At 58.4% G+C, this 23,677-nt stretch overlaps 13 protein-coding genes across 13 annotated transcripts; 5 read left to right on the top strand and 8 right to left on the bottom strand.

The window, feature by feature from the left end:
* Positions 1-56: 56 nt before the first annotated feature.
* ACA1_116510 (Fbox domain containing protein) lies at positions 57-2,522 on the bottom strand (the record flags this gene model as incomplete). Its single annotated transcript, XM_004342241.1, has 9 exons — positions 57-205; positions 318-649; positions 728-870; positions 945-1,066; positions 1,150-1,264; positions 1,342-1,377; positions 1,471-1,559; positions 1,640-2,033; positions 2,133-2,522. The coding sequence occupies 9 exons, from the start codon at positions 2,520-2,522 to the stop codon at positions 57-59; spliced, it is 1,770 nt and encodes a 589-aa protein (XP_004342290.1).
* Positions 2,523-2,725: 203 nt separating this feature from the next.
* ACA1_116500 (NAD(+)/NADH kinase) lies at positions 2,726-6,176 on the top strand (the record flags this gene model as incomplete). The annotated part of the gene is made up of 8 exons (XM_004342240.1): positions 2,726-3,202; positions 3,295-4,665; positions 4,763-4,857; positions 4,970-5,120; positions 5,231-5,447; positions 5,508-5,779; positions 5,893-6,004; positions 6,073-6,176. 8 exons carry the CDS (start codon positions 2,726-2,728, stop codon positions 6,174-6,176), a joined length of 2,799 nt encoding a protein of 932 aa, XP_004342289.1.
* A 148-nt stretch (positions 6,177-6,324) lies between these two features.
* Positions 6,325-7,397, bottom strand: ACA1_116490 (uncharacterized protein; the record flags this gene model as incomplete). Its single annotated transcript, XM_004342239.1, has 6 exons — positions 6,325-6,434; positions 6,583-6,725; positions 6,807-6,935; positions 7,012-7,046; positions 7,144-7,227; positions 7,347-7,397. The coding sequence occupies 6 exons, from the start codon at positions 7,395-7,397 to the stop codon at positions 6,325-6,327; spliced, it is 552 nt and encodes a 183-aa protein (XP_004342288.1).
* Positions 7,398-7,592: 195 nt separating this feature from the next.
* On the bottom strand, positions 7,593-9,071 carry ACA1_116480 (phytanoylCoA dioxygenase; the record flags this gene model as incomplete). The annotated part of the gene is given in 9 exon segments (XM_004342238.1): positions 7,593-7,613; positions 7,627-7,659; positions 7,737-7,901; positions 7,968-8,061; positions 8,138-8,276; positions 8,554-8,593; positions 8,656-8,760; positions 8,833-8,924; positions 8,993-9,071. The coding sequence occupies 9 exon segments, from the start codon at positions 9,069-9,071 to the stop codon at positions 7,593-7,595; spliced, it is 768 nt and encodes a 255-aa protein (XP_004342287.1).
* Positions 9,072-9,206: 135 nt separating this feature from the next.
* On the bottom strand, positions 9,207-11,021 carry ACA1_116470 (PRP38 premRNA processing factor; the record flags this gene model as incomplete). Its single annotated transcript, XM_004342237.1, is given in 8 exon segments — positions 9,207-9,351; positions 9,449-9,689; positions 9,709-9,929; positions 10,013-10,138; positions 10,218-10,335; positions 10,483-10,541; positions 10,612-10,795; positions 10,859-11,021. 8 exon segments carry the CDS (start codon positions 11,019-11,021, stop codon positions 9,207-9,209), a joined length of 1,257 nt encoding a protein of 418 aa, XP_004342286.1.
* Positions 11,022-11,201: 180 nt separating this feature from the next.
* Positions 11,202-11,740, top strand: ACA1_116460 (uncharacterized protein; the record flags this gene model as incomplete). Its single annotated transcript, XM_004342236.1, has 3 exons — positions 11,202-11,325; positions 11,391-11,533; positions 11,636-11,740. 3 exons carry the CDS (start codon positions 11,202-11,204, stop codon positions 11,738-11,740), a joined length of 372 nt encoding a protein of 123 aa, XP_004342285.1.
* Positions 11,741-11,867: 127 nt separating this feature from the next.
* ACA1_116450 (uncharacterized protein) lies at positions 11,868-12,678 on the top strand (the record flags this gene model as incomplete). Its single annotated transcript, XM_004342235.1, has 3 exons — positions 11,868-12,152; positions 12,234-12,311; positions 12,409-12,678. 3 exons carry the CDS (start codon positions 11,868-11,870, stop codon positions 12,676-12,678), a joined length of 633 nt encoding a protein of 210 aa, XP_004342284.1.
* A 168-nt stretch (positions 12,679-12,846) lies between these two features.
* Positions 12,847-13,531, top strand: ACA1_116440 (uncharacterized protein; the record flags this gene model as incomplete). The annotated part of the gene is made up of 2 exons (XM_004342234.1): positions 12,847-13,270; positions 13,344-13,531. The coding sequence occupies 2 exons, from the start codon at positions 12,847-12,849 to the stop codon at positions 13,529-13,531; spliced, it is 612 nt and encodes a 203-aa protein (XP_004342283.1).
* Positions 13,532-14,453: 922 nt separating this feature from the next.
* Positions 14,454-15,525, bottom strand: ACA1_116430 (thymidine kinase; the record flags this gene model as incomplete). The annotated part of the gene is made up of 5 exons (XM_004342233.1): positions 14,454-14,748; positions 14,827-14,915; positions 14,996-15,085; positions 15,155-15,217; positions 15,304-15,525. The coding sequence occupies 5 exons, from the start codon at positions 15,523-15,525 to the stop codon at positions 14,454-14,456; spliced, it is 759 nt and encodes a 252-aa protein (XP_004342282.1).
* A 1,806-nt stretch (positions 15,526-17,331) lies between these two features.
* On the bottom strand, positions 17,332-18,456 carry ACA1_116420 (phosphoglycerate mutase family domain containing protein; the record flags this gene model as incomplete). The annotated part of the gene is made up of 5 exons (XM_004342232.1): positions 17,332-17,470; positions 17,578-17,807; positions 17,966-18,025; positions 18,192-18,295; positions 18,363-18,456. 5 exons carry the CDS (start codon positions 18,454-18,456, stop codon positions 17,332-17,334), a joined length of 627 nt encoding a protein of 208 aa, XP_004342281.1.
* A 198-nt stretch (positions 18,457-18,654) lies between these two features.
* ACA1_116410 (uncharacterized protein) lies at positions 18,655-20,061 on the bottom strand (the record flags this gene model as incomplete). Its single annotated transcript, XM_004342231.1, is given in 3 exon segments — positions 18,655-19,669; positions 19,683-19,735; positions 20,032-20,061. 3 exon segments carry the CDS (start codon positions 20,059-20,061, stop codon positions 18,655-18,657), a joined length of 1,098 nt encoding a protein of 365 aa, XP_004342280.1.
* A 366-nt stretch (positions 20,062-20,427) lies between these two features.
* ACA1_116400 (uncharacterized protein) lies at positions 20,428-21,263 on the bottom strand (the record flags this gene model as incomplete). Its single annotated transcript, XM_004342230.1, has 4 exons — positions 20,428-20,556; positions 20,630-20,756; positions 20,848-20,948; positions 21,144-21,263. The coding sequence occupies 4 exons, from the start codon at positions 21,261-21,263 to the stop codon at positions 20,428-20,430; spliced, it is 477 nt and encodes a 158-aa protein (XP_004342279.1).
* A 319-nt stretch (positions 21,264-21,582) lies between these two features.
* Positions 21,583-23,677, top strand: ACA1_116390 (uncharacterized protein; the record flags this gene model as incomplete). The annotated part of the gene is made up of 5 exons (XM_004342229.1): positions 21,583-21,691; positions 21,736-21,759; positions 21,901-21,959; positions 22,059-22,259; positions 22,334-23,677. Coding segments are annotated over 5 exons (1,737 nt in total), but the record flags the coding sequence as incomplete, so codon positions are not given.

Genomic DNA, 23,677 nt, shown 5'->3' with positions numbered 1-23,677 from the left:
ACACCCGACGTCCAAGGAGGACATATAAATGCATTCTGTACAGCACAACATCAGGCTTAGGCCGAAGGGTAGTAGGAGAGGACGCGCACGATGCCGCACGTAAGGCCCGTGACGACTCGTTCGTCGTCGCACACCATGAACTTGACCTCGTTCCACGCCTCTGCCGGCTCTTGACTACACACGTACTCCCGATTCGTGGCAGTTCCTGAACATACACACACGACACACACACACATGACACGACACGACACACACACCACAGCCTAAGCTTCCTGTGGTCTCATCAAGCAGAGGCGCCGCATTCCATAAAAACATACCGTCGAGCAGCATCTTGGTGTTCCACACGCCCACGCGCCCGCCAGCCTGGGCCGTCACAAAGTGGTCGAGGCCGCGGAACTGGACAGCCGCTATGGCGTCCATGCTGGTGTGGAATGCGCGGAAGCTGCCCACCGTAGTGCGCACCTTGTCGACCACCCGCCCGACCTGGAGCGTGGGGATCGGCGACGCGCGGTAGCCGTCGATGTCCCACAGCAGCAGGTGGCCCATCCCCGAGCTGCTCACCACCACGTCGCGCCGCGGGTCGATCCCGACCGAGTGCACGCGCGACCGCATGTCCTGGTAGGCCGCCGATCCGAGACTCTTCTGCGTTCTGTTGCGTCTTCAGCTGCATGTCGTGTTGTGTGCGGTGTCGTGTGCGTGTGCGTGCGCGTGTGTTTTGGTAACGAACCGGAGATCCCAGTACATGACGGTACCATCCATGTCCCCGCTGGCGATTCGTCCGCCCTTGGATGACCGGGCAGCCGCGCAGACCAGCAGTTGGCGGTGGCCGCGGAGGGACATCACCCGAGACAACGATCGCGTGTCGTACACCTGCACCGTACCATTTTGTTAGCGAGTGGAAGAGTGAGTGAGATGCAGGCCACCGCGGCGGTGGCAGGCCGCACCTCCACTTTCTTGGCGGTCAGCGAAACAAACAGGTGCGATAGATCTGTGTTGCCGCACTCGGTGCCTTCGAATGGTGCCACGCCGTTGGCGTCGGCCTCTTCGCAGCTTTGAATACACTTCCCTGTATCACGACGCAAATACCGTTGGTGAGTAATGAATGCGTGGTGTCGTTTACACGCATGCGTGTTGGATGGGCCGACGTACCCACTTCTACGTCCCACAGCTGCAAGCCGCCATCTCGGTGGCCGCATGTTATCAGGGTGCTGTCGTCCATGAAGGTCAACCCCATAGGCCCAGTATCGTCTAGTCCCACTTCTTGCTGCACACCCCCGCGAACTGTCATTATCTCACCACGCACACGCACACGCACACGCACACGAGGTTGAGGGAACTTACCAGCTTTTCACCAGAGTTCAAATCGTACAGCAGCGCCTGGGACGAGTCGGAGAGGCCACAAAGGTGAGGAGGTCAGGTAGGCAGCTCTCGCAAGTGTTCAGCTAATTGGGTCACATGCGATGATGGTACCTTGTTGCTGTACGTGGAGAAGGCCACCATCACACGAGCCCGCGACGGGCGGCACCTGTTCATCGCCATGTCCGACAGCGGCGCCGTCGCTGCGCCGGCCAACCATCACAATTGTCATTCCGCATCAAGGCATCACCAAACAACAACAACAACAACGTGGTCGCCTTACCCGAGAATTCGTGAACCACTCTGTAGGTGCCCTCCTCCCAGTTGCGCTCGGTCTGCGCCCGCTGTTGCACCACTCGCTTCCACGACACCCCGCTGTCCCTCAGGCGCGCCGGATCGTCGCCGCCTACGGTGTCGCTCGATCGGCCGGACTGGTGGTCGGCGGTGGAGGTGCAGCTGGTCGAAGCCGGCGACTGAAGTGCTGGCGGTGAGGGAGTCGGGGGAGTAAGAGAATGGCGGTGCCAGGGCGAGGTGAAGCAGAGGGAGAGCGGCCAGATTCTGTCGTAGACGGCGCTCCACACAAAGCCATCGGAGCACATGGAAGCGAAGAACGAGTTGACGAGTGCCACGCACAACAGGTCCTTCGGGGCGAGATGGCTCAAGATGGAGAGCACCACCTGCGCATAAACGTCAACACACACACACACACACACACAAACAAACAACTTGACACGACACACAGCGCGCGCATGCACACACCGCACACCACGACTGACCTCATGAGGAAGGACGGAGAAGTAGCCTTGGCCGGCACAGTTGAGCTCTTGGCCGTTGCGTTGCAGGAAGGCGTGGAAGGTGCCCAGCCGTCGCCTGTCCTCCTGCAGGGCTGCGCTGAGGACCCGCAACGCTGGCATCGTGCACGGCACGTACGAAGCCACGCCCCAACTCGTCATGCACCTGATCGGCACGCACGGCTCGTACCGTGAGGTGGCCGCCACCAGTGCAGCAGCGGAGGGGGGGGGGCAATACTCTTGGAGCTGTGTGATGGCACGCTGGAGGTCGTCCATCTGCTGCTGCATCGCCGCTGCCGAATACGCGGGCAGCTGCCCACCACTACCGTAGTTGGTGCTGGGCTGGTCTAGCACCACCCGCACCTTGTCCTCCATCCAAAGCTGCAAATAAAAAAAGTTTTCCGAAACACGTTTCAAAGATTTGGAAACCGTTCTGAGTTGGGTTGATAGACTTCAGATAAACGCGGCGAAAGCGCATTTGCCGAGGCGATAGCATCGTTGAACGATTGTCGAACCGTCAGGTGAGCCTTCATGCCACGGCCAGTTTAATCGCGATTCGACCATAATTTCATCTGCATATGGACTCGATTGAGGAGAGCGGCTTGGCCCAATTTCGGGCGAGAAAGGCGAAAGGGCGATCGCGAAAGATTTTGGTACGATGGAGCCCGGCTGGAGGCTCGACCGACGTGTTGGAGCAGGCGTTCAGGCTAGTTGATGGCTACACCTTCGGCAGCCTTCTGCACGATGCACTCGAGCATTTCGGTCTGCAGCAAGGCACAGCCTCCTCGCGTGCTACTACTCTGGCACCCACAAGCATCGATGAGTCATCGCCCAGAGGTGCCCAGCCCCGCTTCGAGCTGCGCGACGCCGACGGCAGCGTGTGGCCGCTACTCGCACGAATCGAGGCCGAGATCACCGAGGACGACCTCCTGCTACACGCCACGAACGAGCCACAGCCTGTGGACTACCAAGGCACGATCGTGTGGCCCGTCGTATGTCTGGTCGAGACCGGACCCCTCGGTCGACGTTCGCTCGCCAAAGCCAGCAAGAAGAAGGTACTCTCTCTCTCTCTCTCTTTCCACTTTTATGATGCTATCATGTGCTGTCACGTTAGCTTGACTCGCTCACCGTCAACGGTGGTGGGCAGAGCCACGAGTCCCGCTCCGCTGGGAGAGCGGACAGCAACGACGAGGGCGCCAACGGTTCTGGCAGCGGAACGGAACGCAAGAAGAAGGGCAGCAAGGTGCGACGCGCGCACAGCGAGACGCCCGTCCTGCCGCAGCAGCTGCCCATCGCGGCCGCTGCAGTGGCGACGCCGTCGGCAGTCTCGTCGCTGCTGTCGACAGCGGTGGCCGGAGACGTCGACCAGCAGCAGTACTCGGCCTCGCCGCCGTCGACCAAAAGTGCCGCGAGCGAGAGCGAGCGCCGACGGCTCTCCTCGTCCCAGCCGGGCATGGCCAAGCGACACAGCAGCGAAACGCTGTACAAGGGTCCACTGCGCTCGTCGCCCGTGTCGTCGGTACTCGATGGCACCGCAGCCACGACCACCACCGGCGCCGGCTCCGGGTTGCAGCTGCTCGACCTGGAGCACGTGGCCAAGAGCAAGAAGCGGAGCGGCGGCAGCGGAGACGTCGCCCGGCTGCAGTCGCCCGTGTCGTCGGGCGAGGTCTCTCCCGAGCGCGAGGGTGCGAGCAGCGATGGCGGCGGCGGAAAGAACAGTCCCAGGCGGAAGGACCAGGCGCCGCACGACGAAGAGCGAAAGAAGGAAAAGACGAGTCCCGAGCCCGAGACGGTGAGTCCGCGCCAGCGACAACCGAGTCCGAGAGACAAGAGCGAAAGCGACGAACAGAGCGAAAGCGAAGCGGGAGGGTCGACGCCTAAGAAGTCGAGCGCGACGGGCAAGCTCTACGCCGAGATCACGCGCGGCGTGCGCACGCACCTGCGCGCAGCCTCGGACTCGCTTCGCGATCACGATCGCACGCCACCGGTGACTCCATCATCCTCTGCGTCGTCTTCGTCTTCCTCGTTGGACGAGCGCGACACGAGCGAGAAGGCCGACAACCATCATCGCGAGTCGTCCAACAAGGAGAAGCGCGAGAAGAAGGAGAAGCACGACAAGAAGGAGAACGTCATCGTACGCCTCTTTGGCAGCGAGCGACACCACAAAGACAAGGGTCCGGCGTCGAGCGCCAGCTCCAGCGCCGGTAGCACGAAGGAGCTGAAGGTCGCTGCGCCAGTGGTGGTGTCTGTGGTGCGAGACGAGGTGGAGATCCAGATCACCGGCCCGCGCGTCGACCCAGCGGATGGTGACCGCCGCGTGCTGATGGTGCACAGCGGGGGCGGCACGGTCGGCGCCGGCGGGGTGGTGACTACGCTGACGACGATGCCTAGCCCGCCGGTGTCGCCCTTCCCGATGCACAAGAGCGGCATCCGGCTGATCAAGGTCGATTCCGAGCACTGCATCAACCTGCCCCTCGTCAACTCTGAGATCACCGCCCAGAAGACCTCCTCCAAAGCGGTATCGCTTTTCGTTCTTTCTTCTTCGTTCTTTCATCTCTTCGTTTTCGATTTCGTTCTTTGTCTGATTGCTGATCGACCCGCGTGTGCGCACACAGACCAAGTTGTTGTGGGAGAAGCCGCCGAGCGTGGTGCTGATCATCAAGAAGCCGCGCGATCCGGTCATCACGCAGCAACTCTGCGCTTTGGCCAAGTACGCATTCATCGTTCCCCGTTTTACAATCGCGTTTGTCTCAGCTGTGCGCCGCCTTGCCTGACGGACAACAACAACCTCGTGCTGGCACTTGTTCACGAATCGTTGTCAGTTGGCTGGAGAAGGAGAAGAAAATGACGGTGCTGATCGAGCCGGAGGTGCAGACGCGGGAGGCGCCGCACTTGATGTCCTTCACCAACTTCCTCGAGGACGTGCCCCTCAGCAACAAGGTCGACTTCATCATCACCCTCGGTGGCGACGGAGTACGAACACACACGCTTGGGTTTGTGTTGTGTGTGTCTGTGTGTGCGTGTGCGTGTGTGCGTGTGTGTGTGTGTGTGTGTGTGATCGACTAACGCCGAATCTTGTTCAGACGATCCTGCACGTCAACTCCCTGTTCCCGTACTCTGTGCCGCCGGTCGTCTCCTTCGCGCTGGGCTCTCTCGGCTTCCTGACGCCTTTCGATGTGGCCGAGTTCGAGCACCACCTGGCCTGTGTGATTCGGGGCGAGTTCTGCCTCACCGTGCGCCAGCGGCTCGAAGCGCAGATCTTCAAGCTGAGCCCCACAGGCGAATTCATCGGTTCACCAAGTACGTCGACACACACAACACCCAACACACACACTTACGCCGTGTGGTGTGACCGAACAGCGTACCAGTGCATGAACGAGGTCGTGATCGACCGCGGTCCGGATTCGCATCTGTGTTCGCTCGAGTGCTACTGCGACGGGCTGCTCATCACCACCATCCAGGCCGACGGGGTGATCATTTCGTCTACGACGGGTTCGACCGCCTATTCGCTCTCGGCTGGCGGAACCATGTGCCACCCCATCGTGCCTGCCGTCTGCTTCACCCCCATCTGCCCCCACTCGCTCTCGTGCCGGCCCATCATGTTCCCCGACTCTGTCACCCTCCGGATACAGGTTTGTGATGCGCCGCATGCACCGCACCGCACACACACCGCACACACACCGCGCACACACCGCACACCGCGCACACCGCACACACAACTCAATTCTCATTTCTGCTGGCGCAGGTGCCGGAAGACGCGCGCACGCGAGGGTGGGTGTCGTTCGACGGCCGCACGCGCACCGAACTCAACTCGCGCGAGTACGTGGTCATCAAAATATCTCGATGGCCCATCCCCTGTACGCTTCCTACGGCACCCACACACGACACACGACACACGACTTACGCATAAGCCGTGCGTGCACAGGTATAAACAAGACGGATCACATCGGCGATTGGTTCCGGTCGCTGTGCGAGTGCCTGAACTGGAACAACCGACAGAAGCAGAAGGCCTTCCCGCCACCCACCTGATTTCTTCTCTTATTCTTTTTTTTCACACAACAAAAGACGCGCAAGTGTTGCCCAGTGCTGTCTGTGTCTATCTGCTTCCTTGCTCGTCGCCCGCTGCATCGCCATCGTACTTGAATTCTTCTTCTTCTTCCGGCCTGGTCAGGCTGCTTCACGCCGTGGCGCGTTCGCGCTCGATCTTGGCGAGGATGTAGGGCATGAAGTGGCGGCCGTATCGCGCCTGCAGCTCCGGCAGCCGATAGTCCTTCCCCGTCACTCTCCCTGTGTGAGCCCCCGCGCCGGTGTTGAGCCTCGTGCCCTCAAGCATGTGTCTTCTGTTAAGGTGCGTGTGCGCGTGCGCGTGCGCGTGCGTAGGAGTGTTGTGTGCGGTGGTGCGGTGGTGTGCGCGTGCGAGAGGGTACCGCGGCACTGGGCGGAGCCGCAGAGGCAGTCGAGTTGGATGAAGTCGTTGGACTCGGAGAGGGCGTAGTCGTAGAACAGCTCTTCGCCTTGGCAATGTCCCGCATCGCCACGATCACATCCTTGTCCTCGAACCACAGGTTCGGCTCACAACTATTGCGTGTGTGTGGTGCGTGTGGTGCGTGTGGTGTCATTCATCGCACAACACAACACAGCAACAATACGCACACGTACCTGTGGTTGCAATGCCACTCGTACTTCTGCTGCTCGGTCATGTCGGTGTCGGAGTGGTACCCGCTGTAGATCTCCTCGTCCACCTGGTACGCGATGCGGAAGAACTTGCGTCGCCGCTCCCTGGGCCAACTGCACACCACCCGCACAGTGTCAGCACCGCACGCACCACCACGCACACACCGCACACACCGCACACGAGACAAACCTTTTGATGTCGGAGAGCGTGTACTCGAACTTGCGCTGGTCCTCGTACGGAAAAAAGATGACCTCTCCTTCCTGGCGTCACAGGTGTGAGCAGGCGAGCTTCCGGTGGTTTGTTGGGGGGGGGGGCACGAACGCGTATGTCCTGGGCGGCGTGCCAACCGAGGGACTCGGGTCCGTGGTGCTTGGGGTACTCCACCCCGCTGTTCCCCACTTGCACCTGCTCGCCACCACAACCCCCCCCCCGGGAAAGCCATGCGAAGATTAGACACAACAGCTCTGTGGCACTCGCTCAGGGGGCTTCAGCAGGTGTCTGCCACGGTGAGCGACAGCACGTACCTTGGGGTTGAGGCCACGAAAGCCCGGGTCTCGCACTGCGTTGCCTTCCATCTTTCTCCTTCTGCAAAATAAAATGTGGCCACCTTGTGGTCAACCGTGGTCGTTTTGCCACGAGACGGGCACGAACACGACGTGATGAGGTGCTCATCTCTGCACTGCGATGTGGAAAGCTACTCCAAAAGAACGCCCATCTACAACTTTCCTGGCCAAGATAGCATCGAAAGCATCGCAATCGAAAGCCAGAGGTCAGTCGTCTGGTTCATTGATCTGCGGTGAGTACGGAGGCGTCGAAGAGGACTGGGAAGAACTGGCCCTGCGCAGAGAAGCGATAGTGAGACACATCAGTACCACCATCAAGATGAGATAGAAGGAACGGAGCGGAGTGGGTACGGTGAGCGGCTGGCCGGGCGGGATGACGGGCACGTCGCGCAGTAGGGGCTCTTCGGAGAGGGACGCGGTGCCATCGGCAAAGACGTTGACCACCGTCGCTCGGCGCGGCTGGTCGGACTGGTTCGCGTACGAGCCATGCACCAACAGCGGGTGATGAATTGCCGCCTGTGCCAACCAAGGTCAGACGAGGTGCCTCGATTGACAGCTCAGCGCGCGACGAGGAGCACGTACCTGGCCCTTCTTGAGAAGGATGGCCTGGGGCTTGAACTGCGCCAGGTGCTCAGGTTCTAGAGCAGAGCGAATCGAGTCCATGTCATCAAAGTGGCTAATGGTTGGACCTCGATGTGAGACATGTCGGGTGAAAGACTACACAGCCCAATAGACAAAAGCTGGTGCTGTACCGGGAGGTGATGGGCAGCAGAGGCCACTTGTGCGACCCGGGCACGTACTGGAGGCATCCGTTCTCCTCCGTCTGGTCGTCCAGCGCAATGTGGACAGTCAGGTGGGACATCGGCCCAGTTCGCGTCCAATACGAGAAATCTGAGAAGATGATCGGGTGAGGTGAGTACAAGTTGCTATGAAGTGAAGAGAGCTGAGTGTCAGTCACCTTGATGCCACGCGACACAGGCGCCGTGATGGGCAGGCTTGCAGAAGAGCTGGTCGTGCCACAGGCGTACAGACCGGTCACCCAGCAGCTGGCTGCAGATGCGAGCCACTCGCGGGTGGTACACCACATCATGAAATCCTGTCATCCATCAGCCACGTACACCATCATCAGTATGTGTGCTCACGGGCGTGCCACCACGACGTTACTCACCTGGCATGATCCGCCAGGCGCCCAGGCAGTGCATCAACACCTATGAACGGGCAAAGAGGTGGGCACACCAATCACACGGGCCAAACAGGAGAGAGCAAGCACCAGCGAAGGGTCGGGGCTTTCGTTGGAGTGGAACTCGTGGAAGTGGTGGTGGCCCGGATGCTCGCCGGTCCTGATCTGCTCCAGCTCCGCCAGCAGTGCTTCCACCTGCGAGTTTTGGAGAAGTGGGTCAAATTTGGCCCTTCATGGAGCACAAACCAAGGAGAGGAGGTGCTGTACCTGCTCGCTGCTCAGGATTTGCACGTTGGCCAGGTAGCCCTTCTCTTCGAACTCTCGAAGCTCGGCTTCGCCCAGAGCCAACTGCGCCCACCCTTAGAGATGCGCATCAGATCTTGTGATCTCGCAAGACGCCGCCAAGTTGAATCTTTGGAGGTGGCACCTTCAGGGGTGGATGGGACGGGGCTGCTGTCGAGGAAGTCGCCCACGGGCTTGTGGTGGAAGCTCAGGTCAGCCGACATCTTCGAAGATGCGTTTCAACTTAAAAAGGGAAGGGACGAGCTACGACTGAAGAGGAAAGCACTGCTAAACGTCTCTCTTTCATGTTGTTCTTTTTGACTACCTACAGAGGAGCGTAAGAAGGATAGGTCCCAGTACTAGTACCTTCTGCCGAGGACCATCGTGTCCTTCTCCGTGGCCGATGACGCCACGGGCGCCTTGCGCTCGCCCTGCGCCGGGGCTGCGGCCGACGATGAACCGTACTTGGCCGCCAGCATCCTCATCTTCGCCATATGTTCAGCACTGCAATGAAAGACAGAAGAGGACAAACAAAAGAAGGTCATTATTAAACTTCAAGTCAAAGTTGTGAGCAAAGGAAAGAGAGAGACGGGTAACATACCTGGGTGCCTTCTTCTGAGCCGTTGCCGTACGGTCGGGAGATCGCCGGCTGGGCGAGCGGCTGGGCGACCTCGACGTGCGCGCTCGCTTCCTGTCGCGATCTCGCTCGTCGTTGCGTCGCGACCCTCGATCTCTGCTCCCGCCTCGACTTCGCTCCCTCGATCCCGAGCGCGACCGCTTGTACCTTGAGTCCCGGTCACGGTCTCGATCATGGTCTCGCCCTCGCTCGATCTCTGCTTGAGCTGCTGCTGCTGCTCGAACGGCTGGAGCTGGAGCCGCCGCCTCGGCTTCGCTGTCCGCTGCCCTTTTGGCTGTCGTCGCTGGCGATATCGGTGGGCTTTCGAACGACGCCGGGGTTCTTTCGGTGCCACTCGGCCAAGCGGTCGTTGATCTCCTTGCCCACGAGCGCGGGGAAGCGTGGCATAATGGCGTCCACGAACTTGATCGTGGTGAGCAGATCCTCCACAAGGGAACCAATCGTTCTGCAGCAATCCAAAAACAACAACGTAAGTACCAGCACGCACACAAACGTTGAAAACTAAGCGAAGACCAAGAATCTGCGTACGTTGGTTTGCCCTTGTATCGTATGGTGATCTCCTCTTCATCGGCAAGGTACGGCTCGAACCAGTCCCACAGCAGCTTCGGATTGGTGCACATGCGCAGGTACAGGAAACCTATGCCACGAATATACCTGGCGGTGGTAGAGAAGAAGAGGGTAAGGCGTGAAAGAATCAAAAGGCGCGGGTGCACGAAACGGGTAGCGAACGTACGGTGAGTCGGCGTGATCGAGCATGCCGGTGACCTGCTTCTTGGTCAGCTTAATGGTGAAGCATTTGTACATGAGGCACCACGCCTGCGAAGCCATCTTCGAGTTGGGCATAAAAGGCTCTGTGTAACACGAAAGGAGGAACTGTCAGTCAGCTTGGGCACGATAAAGAAAGCAGGAATTAATATTTAAAAAATAAAAAAATAGGATAAATGAACAAAAAAGAATGCGATCGAGGGAAGGTGAGTAACCTCAATTGGGGTACCGACCTAAATGCTCAACCGAGTAGTAGATCTCGTCGACGATCTCGTGGTAGGTCTTCAGCTTGCTGAGAAGAAAGCAGAATCAGAAATGAAAAAAAAAAGATTGAACCAACGCGAGAAACGGGGTACACGTACTAGAGGCCTTTGAAGTAGGTGGAACCGAGAATGTTGTTGTAGATCAATGCCGAGAGGTTCATCTTCTCGAGATCGCCGTGGAGCTCCAACTTGTTTTTCTTCTCTCGGGTCTCCTTCCTCTCCTTTCGCCTCTGCTTCCGCTCCTCGGATATCTCCTCCTTCTCCTCATACTCATCCTCGGCACCTGGAATGGGGATCCCTGATACTGGAGGCACGCCTGGGATCATTACGGGGGGAACGGGCACACCAGAGACCGGCGGTACCCCTTGCATCATCATCATGTGGTGCATTCCAGGGTACGATTGCTGCATCATGTACCCTTGCTGCTGACTGTAGGCCGCCATCGCTGCGGGATCGGCATACCCCACAGCAGCAGCAGGGTATCCCTGCTGAGGATAGCCATACGGCATTCCGCCTTGCATAATTCACTCGCGAAGTGTAGAGAGAGTCAAGTGCTGAATGAATTGCTGATTGCTGATTGCGCGGCAGAATGGCTTTTTCGAGTCTTCTTCGCGTCTTTGGTGTTGGCGCGGAATTTCATTTTCTCTTTTATTTTCTTGACTTGCTTTTCCACAATAGATCGAAGCAAGATGGAGGGCAGCGAGACCATCTTCGACCTCGTGCGCGCCTCTGCGCGGTTCGTGCGGGACAATGCTCAAGACGTGAAGATCAACTATGATGCCGTTGCTGCCTTTGTGAAGACCCTCGATCCTGGTTCACCCTCTTTTGCCCTCCAGTGTCAGTGTAGTACACGAAGATGTTGACCGTGCGAACCGCAGCCGAGTTCGAGAGCAAGGCAGCCTCGCGGGGCTACCCGCTTCGCTTTGCCACGCTTGAGGAGGAGGTGGGCTTCTGGGGCCTTCTCTCCCTGCTTAACTTTGGCAGCGGCTTCCGCGTGCCGCTGCACCAAGCCCGCAACCGGGTACAATCATGTCTGCCATTGAGCGCGGGCACATGTGCTGATGTAGTGCATGCGTGTAACAGCCGTGATCTCTAACAGCTGCAGTGCCTTTACTTCTTGTAGGGCGCCTTCGAGACCATCCAGCGCGGCCTCATGGGCATGTACATCTCTGGGTTCGGTTCCTGCCCTCCCACCACGACCCACCCTGTTCTGGTGCCAGCTATCTGATCGCCATTACATCTTCAGGTCGACCATCGACACACAGTTCCTGAAAGAGATCTCACTTGTGCAAGTGGGCGAGCTGTTTGACATCCCACTGTTCGAGGAGCGTGACGTTTACGGCGGAGCCATCTTCATGTCTGCCCCCGGGCCTCTCCACCCGCTTGGCACCATGCTGCAGGAGGTGCTCAATGAAACCGGCCGCACGCTGGAGAAGGAGGGCTGCTCCAAGGGCCTCGGCGAGTGGGTAGTGCGCATCGTCAAGGGCATCCCGGAGGGTCCGCACGTCGCCGCGCAGTTCGTTGAGAAGTTGGTGGCCACCTTACCGGGCTTCGCCGACAAGGCCACCTACAAGGACAAGGAGGTGCTCATCCTCAAGAAGGCCCAACTGCTGGCTGCCGACCTCTACCGTCACATGCGGGTACGCTTACATGCCAACACTATCACGCCACTGAAACACATAACCCAATACTCACTCCATTACTACAATTGTGCAGGCAAGGAGCCGCGGTTCGACTTCGCGGACATCCACGACGTTACCGTGTTTGCTGACAACGTTCTCCCAGCAGTGCTGAGGAAGGTAGGCACAAGCTTCGTTCCGCCTTCTTCGATGGCGCTGGCAGCGAGTTACTAATGTGCACGTGCTCGTCTTTGTGCCGTATGTCGTGTACAAATAGCTGGGCGTGCTGGAGCTGAGCGAGTCACTGAGCACAAAGATGGACGCCAATGAGGACCTGCCTAGGGGCGACAGCGAGGTAGAGCTCAGGTGCGTGGCGATCGCCGCGTGCGATGAGATCGTCGAGACCTGGAAGCGCGAGCGGCAGGCCGCTTCGGAGGGTGTGGAGCTCAACTCGATGAAGCTCGACTTCTACCTGTGGGCCAAGGGCAAGGAGGAGGGCTTCCGGTCCATCGCCCGGCACGCCACCAAGGACACCTTCTACTACTAAAGGATGATTGTTCTTCTCTTCCTTGGCCTTGTCGACATTCACGGCCTTGTCGACGCCGCCTGGTTGCTCCAACACACCACAAGAACACCAAGGCTTTGTTGTCGCTCTTCAAGCACACAAAAGCTCAAGGACACAAGAGAATCCGCACCGTTGATAGTTGTTTAGGCAATGGATTCGATTTACGATACCAGCTTCATGGTGCTGGCTGCGGGGACGGCTGCCGCGGGCGCGGTCCTCTCATATATTTCATACTACGTGTGGGGGCGACCTGCTGAGGCTGCCACCCCAGCCCCAGCCCCAGAAGAGACATCTCCAAGCGCTGATCTACGAGATGAGGCACCCACCAAGGCCCCAGAGTTCGAGCAAGAGCCGCCTTCGCCGCGGGGAAAAGAAAAGATTACATCTGAGTCGGGTGGGCTGCTGGCAATCCCGAGTGGCGGCTCTGCTATCCTCGTCTCCCCCATCAAGGAGCGACCCCGTGCACCTGCTCGCACTCTCCCCTCTCGCGGACACCTCAAGGCGCGGCCTGCCATCGATCCGCGCTCTGAGTTTCAGAAGCAACTAGACGAACAGGCCACGAGCGCGCAACAAAGTACACCCCCCCTTCTCTTGCGTCCATCCGAGCTTGCAGCGCATAACGTTCTCCTCTTGTCATGCATCAATAGCCGAGAGCGCGCCCAGCAGCGCTGCGAGCGAGTCGCAGCAGTCCAGCAGCTCCAGCAGACCGCCGGCTGGCTTCGCCCCTCCCTCGGCTGGCCGAGGTCGTGGCGCGCCGATGGGCATAGGCGGGCAGGGCATGGCCATGCAGGACCTCGCCGCTGCTCGGGCCCGGATGCGCAAGGCCGAGCAGTAAGGCGAAGGCAGGAGCCCCCCTGCCCTCCTCCGCCTGTGTACAGAATCTGGCTTCGACAAGGAGGACTAGTGCGAAGCGAGTGATGATGAAGGTGGCCGCGTTGATGGTGTACATACAACAAGAGAGCGCCGCACGCTCTCACAATAGAGCTGGTTTGCTGTGCACGACCGTTCCCTGCAGCCTCTCGTCCCGCGAGAGAAACGCAGGCAAACAACTCTCCATTTCGCGCTACGCTTCCTTTTCTTATTTTCACACCAACCGCCAAGCGAAGAAGAGGAAGCACCTCCTCGGCACATAGACACCACGCTACCGGCAGGCCAGGTTTCTACAACGTTGAGAGCAGCCATGTCTGACGTGGTGATGTTCTTTGTCGGATTCGCGATCATGTGGTGCGTCTTCTTCTACTTCTTCGCGAGATCGGCTCCTCTACCTCCGCGTCGAGGGCAGAAAAGCTGGGGGTGCAAGGTCGACGAGACGGCCGAGGCCGGTTTCAGCACGCCCACCCAGCACTCCACTACGTCCCTCGCCAACGATCCGGTTGCGCAACGCGCTACACGACCCGATACACCCCGGTGGAGGATTCCGAACTCGCCCGACTTCGTGGAGTCGCCCAACTCGCCCGACGTCCGCCCCTTCTCGACGCGCTGTAGGATCGGTACGGGAGGCCAGGGGCTTACCGTCCACGACCTGGCGAAAGAGAGCTCCAGGGCTGCTTCCAAGTCCGCTACGCTCTAAGCCCGATACCGAGAGGCCTCTGTCGATGTTGGTAGTACGTATCTGTCCAAGGACGCACGCAAGTAGGAACGACAAGCGACGAGGTCTTATTCGCGACGCTTAGCGCTGTACAGAGAACAGCATCACATGTAAGGGGGGCTAGAGAGAAATAAAGGAACGATGCTGTCGAACGTCCCGCCGATGGCCTTCAGGCGATGTTGCCCTGCGAGCGCCTGCGCTTGGCGATCCGCTTGGCGGGCGACGCGATCTTCTTGGGCGAGTTAAGCGACTTTCGCTTGGCGAACCGCTTGTGGGTGGGCGTCGACGGAGCCTGCTGAGACGACGACGCTTCCCTCTTGCTCGGCTGGGTCGAGAGCATGGCATCGTCCTTGGCCATCGTGGACGCGGCGCTGGTCAAGTAGCAGTGACGGCAAACCGCGATGTACTTGTCGGCGCCTCCGATCACCTCTACGGCGGTCTCCGAACCAAGTCGCTGCGTGAAGCTTCGCGATACATCAACGCGGTAAGCAACCATCTTCTCCACCACTACATCCAGCTTGTCAAGCTAACAGCTCGCTTACCTGGCGTCGTTGGAGCAGCACATGCACACGGCAGACAGCTTCGAGACGGACTCGGCGAGAGGGATGAGCTCAAGCACGGTACCGAAGGGCTGAAGGTACGTAGGCGAGTGCGCAGGTGAAGTGAGTGCATGACCAAGACAAGACGCTTCGACGTTTGTGCAGGTTGTACCTTGCGCTGGAAGGTGCCGTCGAGCGCAGCCACGATGACGATCTTTCCGAGGCTAGCCATCAGCTCGCAGAAGGGGACGATGTCACAGAACTGAGAGCGGAACGACGGGTGAGACACGAGCCACCATCAGCGAGCAGAAGAGACGAGCGGAAGACGTACGAACTGGCCCTCGTCAATGCCGATACAGTCGAAGAGCGCAGCTTCTTGCTTCACCTCCCTCAACTTCGTGCACGACACTGCCGCAAGCATTTGCCTGAACGATTACCAAAGATGGAGAATGAAAAGAATGAGAAAAAATAATCTCAAACGTTGCGGATGGACGGCTTGTTCTTGTGCGGAATGAGATACCGGTCGTGGGTAGCCATGTTCTCTTTACTGTAACGCGAGTCGGCGGCATACTTGATGACGAAGCAGCGCTGCTTGGCGATGGTGTGTCGCCGTATGCGGCGGATCAACTCCGTGCTCTTCCCGCTGAACATGGGACCCAAAATCACCTCAAGCCTTCCGGCATTTCTTCTCTCGCACTCCATGGTTGTGTTGGCAAGGGTTTTGACTGTCAGTTGAATGATGTAGTGAATGGCTCTATCATCTGTTCGTTTATCTTTTGTAGGGGAACGTTGGGATTCGTTTTTTGACCGTTTGAAAGTTTGGCGCCAAGAGTCAACGAAACCAAAGTGGTCGACAAGAGGAAGTAACGAGCAAGATACGCACCTCGAGGTCAACTGTTGCTGGCCCTGTTGGCTTGCTTGTGTGGTGCGATGGATCGCCAACGGGCCAGCAGCGGTGGCAATCGTGTGCGGAGGGGGGCAGGCGATCAAGAAATTCAAATGGACAGAAGGGCCGAAATGGTGCAACAACATCCGCTATGGTGTAGTCGGTAACATTTCTGGTTTTCACCCAGGCGCCCCGGGTTCGATTCCCGGTAGCGGAACATCTATCTTTTTGGTCACCCACAAAAGGATGGCCACACAACATTGGCCTGCCCCAGCTCTCCATGCACAGCATCTGCAAGATGTGTGGTGCAGATGATGTGGGGCTGCCTGCTGGAGTACAAGCCAGAAAAAGGTCAAGTGGATCATTGAGTTGCTGGTACATCCCATGCCCATCAGGCCTGTGCCAGTGGAATTTGAAGGCTTCTGATTCCATTCTCCTCCATATCCTTGGTGTACACATGATCAAGTTCATGATGTCCATGATTGTGGTCACCAAGATGGGTTTGCCCACTTGCTTGTCCAATAACCAAGTGTTCATGAAAAAGGGTCAGTGACCCTTTTTGCTTAGCACAAAAATCAACTATCTGTACATAAAAGGCCAGCATTTGGCTGTTTTTCATGAGGTTGGTGTACAAATCAAGGAAAGCTTGGGTATCATTTTCAGAAAATGTACAGAAGTGGAGGATGCTATTGAAGAAGAAATGACAAAGGCAGAATCCCTTTTTATGTACAGATTTCCCATCCGACGCGCGTCGGATTGCAATTTCGCCGAAATATGTGCATTTTTAAGGTCTTTTCTTGCATTTTCTACACATTTCCCGTTCACATTTCTCAGATTATGTGCATTGAACTGGCCAAAGTGTACTGATGACTCCAGTCTGTTTCTGGAGGGTGTGCAGATACTGGTGTTACAGCCCTGACAATGTGTACATGCTGCCAGATAGTTAGTGAAAAAGAGTTAACTGACCCTTTTTTGTTAACACTTGGTTCCAACACCTTGGAGTGTATGGTGCAGCTGCTGCCACAATTCCAGTCCAGAACATCAACTAACTCTCACCTTGTAACCACAGAATGCTAGCAGTGGTTCAGACAACCAACATTCTTACTTCTGCCCCAGCTACTGCTACTGTAGAATGACAGATCTTGAAGCTAGGGCCACACAGTAGCCCACCCACTTAATTGGGACCAGCTTTATGAGCAATTTGGTGGCCCTGCTGACAACAAGGGACAGACAACACACACTGTGGTAAAATAGATAAAGAAGGCAGTGCTGGGAAGGATCCTAACTCGCACAAGTGTGGCCATCCTTTTGTGGGTGACCAAAAAGATAGATGTTCCGCTACCGGGAATCGAACCCGGGGCGCCTGGGTGAAAACCAGAAATGTTACCGACTACACCATAGCGGATGTTGTTGCACCATTTCGTCCCTTCTGTCCATTTGAATTTCTTGATCGCCTGCCCCCCTCCGCACACGATTGCCACCGCTGCTGGCCCTGTTCGCTTGCTTGCTTGTGTGGTGCGATGGATCGCCTCGTTCTTCTTTCCGCACCACGCCTTTGTCAGTGGTTCAAGCTTGGCTGCTGTTCAGTTGACCTCGAGGATCGGATTTGGTGCATTGCTGCATTAGTGCAGGTGTGCGGTACAGTTGAGCGTCCTAACTGTCCACTCGGTGCCGCGGAGTGTGAGTTCGCTCGTTGCCGTGTTGCTCAGCTCGAAACGGAAAAGCTTGGATTCGGTGCCCAGCACGCGACGAAGGAAGCACCTGGTCAGAGCACCACGCACGCACGATCAGACCGAAACTCAACAAAAGATGGCGACGATCACGCGGGGGCCATTGGCTTGGCTTGGCTTTGCTTTGTGTGAACGAACCTCAGGCCGCAGCCGTGGCTGATGATCGCCACCTTCAACTCGCGGGGCTTATGGGCTTCGGCATGGCCAATTTCCCCCTCCTTCGCGCGCCTTTCCTCTTCCTCCTGGACGAATCGTTGGTAGAGCGGAAGCACGGTGGCATCGAAGAAGGCGTGCATGCGCTCCTCGACCTCCTTCTCGGACTCGCCGCCGGGCGCCCTGAAGTTGTGCGGATCGGCGAGGTATGTCGCCTGCGTGGAAACGCCAGGGAAGAAAAAGAGTGAACAGTTTGCGTCGTGTGTCGTGTGTGTCGTGTGTGGCGTGTGTGTCGTGTGTCGTGTGTGTCGTGTGGTTTGTAAGATCAGGGCTGTGACGCGGTGCGAGCACCTCACGAGAAGATGGCACGCACCAATGTCTCGCCCACAAAGAGGTGGTTCGCCGACTGGCCCTCCCATTCACCGCGGAAGATCTCCACGATGTCGGGTGAGATGGTGATGGGTGCCTGAATCCCGGCCTCGGCGCAGCTGATCTGTCCACGGCCAACATCGTCGTCGGCAAGCACGATTACAACACAACAGTTCCATTGGTAACTAACAGGTCGTGACGGCGGGCACACCAGGTGCGCAGAGGAGTACCTTGGCAGTGTCGGTCGCGCGAACGGCCTCAGAGGCAAAGACGTGGTCGAACTCAACGTCATGCTCTCGCCAATACTGGCCGAGCTTGCGCGCCTGCTCCTTGCCTGTCTCGTGATCATATCAGAATAAATTTGAGTGATCTGAAAATCAAATCAAATCAAATTGAGTTACCCATGTCCGTCAACTGAACGTGGTTGTTACGGCCAACGGCATGGGTGAGATTGGTCTCGGCTTGCCCGTGCCGCACCAGCACCAGCTTCAGCATCTCGTCAGTTTGCCGGGGTGGAGATGAAATAAAATAGATATTAAAAACAAAAATGAAAAAGGGGTGTGACGTCAGCAGACCGGATGGTCGCACAACGGTTGCCACACCACACTCGCTCCAACAACCTACGTGCGTGTATGGAAATATTCGAATTTATTGTTGTTCATACATTAACACCCTGTCGTGGCGGCCATCGCCTCAGAAGCCCAGAGCGGGCAGGACATCGATCGACCAGAACGCCCAATCTGAACTTCCGCCGTCTCCTTCTGTCTTCACCTCCTCCGTCTTCTCCATCATCATGTGCCCCTTCTCTTCGCCCCTTCGCTCGCTTTCGTTCTTGTTGTTCGTCTCTGCGCCCATCGCTTTCGTTCTTTCCTCCTGGGTCTTGGCGCTGCCGAACTTGGGCAGCTCGATCTCGTCCCACGACTCGAATCCCATACCGGCGCCGGCACCGCCGGCCACCACGCCAAAGTCGATCGATGGCGAGCTCGTGTAGCCCGCGGCCTCGTCGTCCGACGATGTGCACTCCTGCTGCGACTGCGAGTCGTCTCCGGAGTGCATGTTGTAGTCATGGCAGTCGTCGTCTTCGAAGTTGAGGAAGTGGCTCACGTCCAGTCCCTCGCTCGACTCGAACAGCGCTTCGAGCGCTGTCCCTTCGCCCTCTGCGTTGGCCGTCGTGGTCGGCGGGCACGTGCTCTCGGCAGGCGACGGTTCGGACTTGACCGACGAATGCTGCGTGACAAATAAATGTGTCGACGCCACATGCGGCGCGTGGCCGCTTCCCATCGCGACGGTCGAGGTGAGGTCGTCAACGGAGAGGGCGAGGAAGTCTTCGTAGGCGCCCGCCGCGTCATCGCCGTCGTGCTCGTAGGTCGGCTCGGGCTTGATCCGCACCAGAGGCACGTCGGCGCTGTGGTCGAGGATCGTCGTGCCGGAGTCAAACCCACAATATTGCTTATAAGTCCGAAGCTTGACATTGTAGCGGGCGCCCTCGACCCACTCGCCCGCCCCGGTGCCCTGGCCCTGGTCCGCCCGGGCCTCGCGCTCCTGGGCGATGAGGTTCTCCATCTCGACCAGCAGCTCCTTGAGGTACCAGTCCAGCCGGACCTTCTTCTCGCGCTCGGCGGCCAACTCCTCCTGGAGCCGCAGCCATCCGCCTTGCTGCTTGGGGGTGAGTCGCGTCCTCCTTCGCTTCGCCGGACCTCCGGAGCCGCTGAACGGCGAACAAGAAGACGAAGTCGAGCTCGTAGACGACGAACTCGAAGGTGTTGAGGCCAAACTGTAGTGGGCCGGAGTAGTGTCGCGCTGTCTCTTCATTTTGCGTTGCGTGTGGTGTGCGAGCTAGTAGAGTGCGAAAGGGGCGCGTAAGTGCGAGCTTGAAGATGTTCCGGAGACGCGGGACTGTGGTGCTGGCTAAAGATAACAGACAAATAACAGTCGCCGGTGTTTAAAATGTTGGGGAGAGAACCACCAACTGCGGACGGGACTTGCGGAGTAACTGCACCGCAACCTATGGGATGCAGTCACTCACACGCGTGCGACCCCTCCGCCAATCCCTACCGCCAGTCAACAAACCGCGGCCTTGCTCCGGTGCTGAGTACCCATAATTTTTGCGGCGCCTCTACCCATTGGCCAATTAACTCTCCCCATCCGGCTCCGTGCACCCCCTCGCGAGGTGGCACTCGCCGCAGCGAGGCCTCCCTTGAGCAAGCCGCACTGCCAAAGCCTGTGTGAAGGCGACTCAGGCTCGAGCAGTCACTGCTCTTGGGCGTTGTCACCCGCCGGCCACAGTGGAGGCCGCGGCGCTGTCATTTGTACCGATGACGAGAGGGAAATGAATACAACCAGCTCACGCCTCCAGTGGCTGTGGTGAGGTCGGTAAGTTCGGCGAGTTGGCGGGATTTCGGTCGTGCGGTGACCGTGCGATGCGTGGCGGCCACGCATGTGTGGAGGTGAGCTCGGTCTGGGCGCTTAGGCCAACAGGGATTCGTCAAACTCGCGTCGCAGGTGCTTGGCGTACTGATCACTGGTGAAGAGGAGCTGGCCGTTGGGTAGAAATGTGTGCAGGAGCATCAGCATCTCCTCTGGCCTGTTGAGAAGCTGCAGGGACATGGGTGATGTGAGTGTGCACTGTTGTGTGAATAATCGCAGTATTTAGTTGTGTGTTCTGCACCTCCTTCGGCTTGGCCAGAATGCTGGGGCTCTTGAACTGCTCAACGAGCATGGCCGCGTAGTGGGTAAGGAAGTTGGCGGCCAGGTACTGATTCTCGTCCACCTCGCATACCGCCACCAGCGCCACTCTGAACACACGGTCCATGTCCACAAGAGCAGTCAGGTATGATGGCTTGTAGGCCACGTTGCCACATGGCCAGGTGAGGGTGTGCCACGTACTTCTGCACTTGCTTCCACAACACCACCTTGGGCTCGGCAAACAAGCCCACCTCCGTACCCAGTCGTAGTACGCCTTCTACTCGCTCTGCTTTTCGCTTCGTCTGTGCTCCTCTGCGCCAAAGAATTATTCATCATAAATAGGTGATAAATGGATGAATAAAGGAAACAAAGACCGGGTGGGGGTACGCTTCAAGTGTTTTTGCTGATCGATTGGTGGAAGAGCTGGGCTTCATGAGGGAGGCGAGGCTATCAGCACATTGCGACTGAAATTGAAAATCTTTGTGAACCGCTCGCACAATGTGCTGTTCCCGTTCCTTCTTCCTGTTGTCGTTTCCCTCCTTGTTGTAGAACACGGACAGGCATACGAAAGGCTCCTTCTCCTTGTCTAACGAGTGCAGAATGAATCCGAACACCATCGCTTCTCTTCTTCGCTCCAATCTTCTTGCCGTCGATCTTGCCTTTCTTCTGCCTTTTCCCCCTTTTTTTGGTGCCTTTTCTCAGTTGAACGCAACGCTCAGTTTTCGCGCCAAAACGGCGCAGCTGCGTTTTCTTCAAAGGTTGAGCCCTTGGCCTCGCCAATCTCTCTTTTCTCTCCCTTCTTAATCCTCCCATCTCTCTGCACAGGTGCGTGTTTGTTGTGCGTGAGGCAATTGCCCCAATAATTGGTTGGTTGCGATAAAATCAGCAGTGCCAGTGCTAGTGGCTAAAGATGCGTGCCGCGCAGGTGGTCCAGAGATGGATTTTTGGGATGGCTGGAAGCTGAGCTACCTGACTCAGGCCTTCACCAACCAGCCCGCATCGCTGACGGGGATGGATATGGGCAGCGCTAAGGAGATCGCCAGCGGTAAAACGCCCTACTCCAGCAGCTATCGCTCCGCATCTTCACAGAGCAGACCCTAGTCTGGGAAGCCCGTACGCTCCTCCTTCTCTCTCATTTGTTCATTTTCAACAAATGTTAGATTAAATTACCGGTAATTTACTCTATTCAAATGAATTATATGCAAATGATTTGGCGCGATTTACTTCGGTGCTGAGCATTGAATCCGTTTACAGTGGCCCTGAGCGCACAGTTGAAGGACTTCGTGGTGGAAGAGATGCAGGACCGAAGCAAAGTACGGCACCCACGCCTCCTACACTGCATCACACCTTGCGAGCTTCTGCAGTGTGCTCCGTAGCCGCACTCGCTCACTTGTGCAATCGCTGGCCCATAGATCATGCGATGGCGTGAGGCTGTCGAGGAGACCAAGAAGCTGAGCATCACATCCCTGGACCAGCTGGAGGTCGGCCGGGACTACAAGACCGAGCAGGGGATCCCCATCAAGCGGCTACCCACCAACGAGCTCGACCTCGCGGGCAAGATCCTGCTCAAGATCCTGCCGCAGCTCGATGGCCGAACAGGCGTCACCCTACTCGTACGCACTCCCTCCGCGCGCGTGTGTGTCCGTCTTTGCCCATGTTAGCAGATCTACTTACGCTGATATGACAGAAAGCCTATTTCGCCGAGGGCACGGGCAAGATGGCGATTGAGTCGTTCTCGATGCTGACGTTCAACGAGGGCATCGGCATCGCCCTGCACCGCAAGGACGTCGATAAGGTGGCCGCACAGGACGTGTTTCTGGTCTTCTCGCTCGAGGAGATCCCGCTCGACCAGAAGTACGTCGTGGCGCCGCGCGAGCGCAAGGGCGAAGTGGAGGCCGGCGAGCGACGGATCAAGATCAAGCGGATATCGGTCAAGGACGTCTACATCAGCTACCGACGCCGGGAGCTGGTCGTGGGCGGCAAGCTGGCGGCCGAGGCTCGCGCCGGGCTCAACCTCGGATCCATGGTGGGTGTGCTCAACCGCGAGCTCAAGCTCAACTTCAACATGGCCGGCAACATGGGCCACATGGGTACCGGCGGAGGCCACCTGGCTCTGGGCGGCGTGCGAAAGAAGATCGACTTCAGCTCCATGGGCTCTGCTGGGTCGGCGTCGTCAGCATTGGCCTCGCCCGCCTCGCCAAGTCGTGCCTCTTCTCCCGCATCGCGCAAGACAGTCGACCCGAGCAGCCCCTCGGCCGGCACCAAGCGCAAGATCGACGACAAGGAGAACGAGCCCAACGGTGCGACGGCATCGTCGCCCTCGCGCGGATCTCCTGCGCGCGGGTCTGCGCTGACGCCCGTCAAGTCTTCGACTTCGCCGTCCAAGCGCGCCAGGCCCAGCCCGCTTCGAGTCAAGCTCGAGCAGGCGACCGCGCCCGCTGCTTCTTCCCCTCTCGCCTCCAGCACTGCCGCCTCCGCCTCTGTTATCCCCTCCTCGTCTGTCGCGCCGCCCTCCGCCTCTGTCGCCCCCGTTCTCGCTCCCGTCTCCGCTTCCCTGCCCTCAGCCGTCGCTCACGTGCCCGCGAGAGTCGCATCCCGCACCAAGCCCCGGCCTTCCGTCTCGATGGGCCTGTTGGACCTCCTACCCACTCCTCCCCCCGCTGCCGCAGTCGCCTCAGCACCTCCCGCCGCCGCTGCTCCTGCTCCTGTAGCGCAGCCCTCGGTCAAGCCGCCGACCTCGCTCCCCGTCTCGTCCAAGCCGGCGGCTGCTGCGCCGGCTCCGGTGTCGCGTCGCCAGCCCATGACCATGAAACCCGTCTCTGCCACTCAGGGCCTCAAGGACCTCTTCGCCCCGGCCCCGGCCGCCTCTGGGTCCGCCGGCGCGAGCGGTAGCGCCAACTCCGACTCAACGACATCGACGAGGTCTGGGTCGATCTCGGCGCTGCCCTTCTCCTATATTCCCTACGCCACGATCGACCCGTCGGCACTCGCGGCCAAGGCCGCCGCTGCGGCGGCGACCGGGAGTGCCACC

Source organism: Acanthamoeba castellanii (assembly GCF_000313135.1).
Source record: "Acanthamoeba castellanii str. Neff unplaced genomic scaffold scf7180000084669, whole genome shotgun sequence".
Lineage (NCBI taxonomy): Eukaryota > Discosea > Longamoebia > Acanthamoebidae > Acanthamoeba > Acanthamoeba castellanii.
The sequence above is the reverse complement of the archived record's forward strand: the minus strand, read 5'-3'. Positions and strand labels throughout refer to the sequence as shown.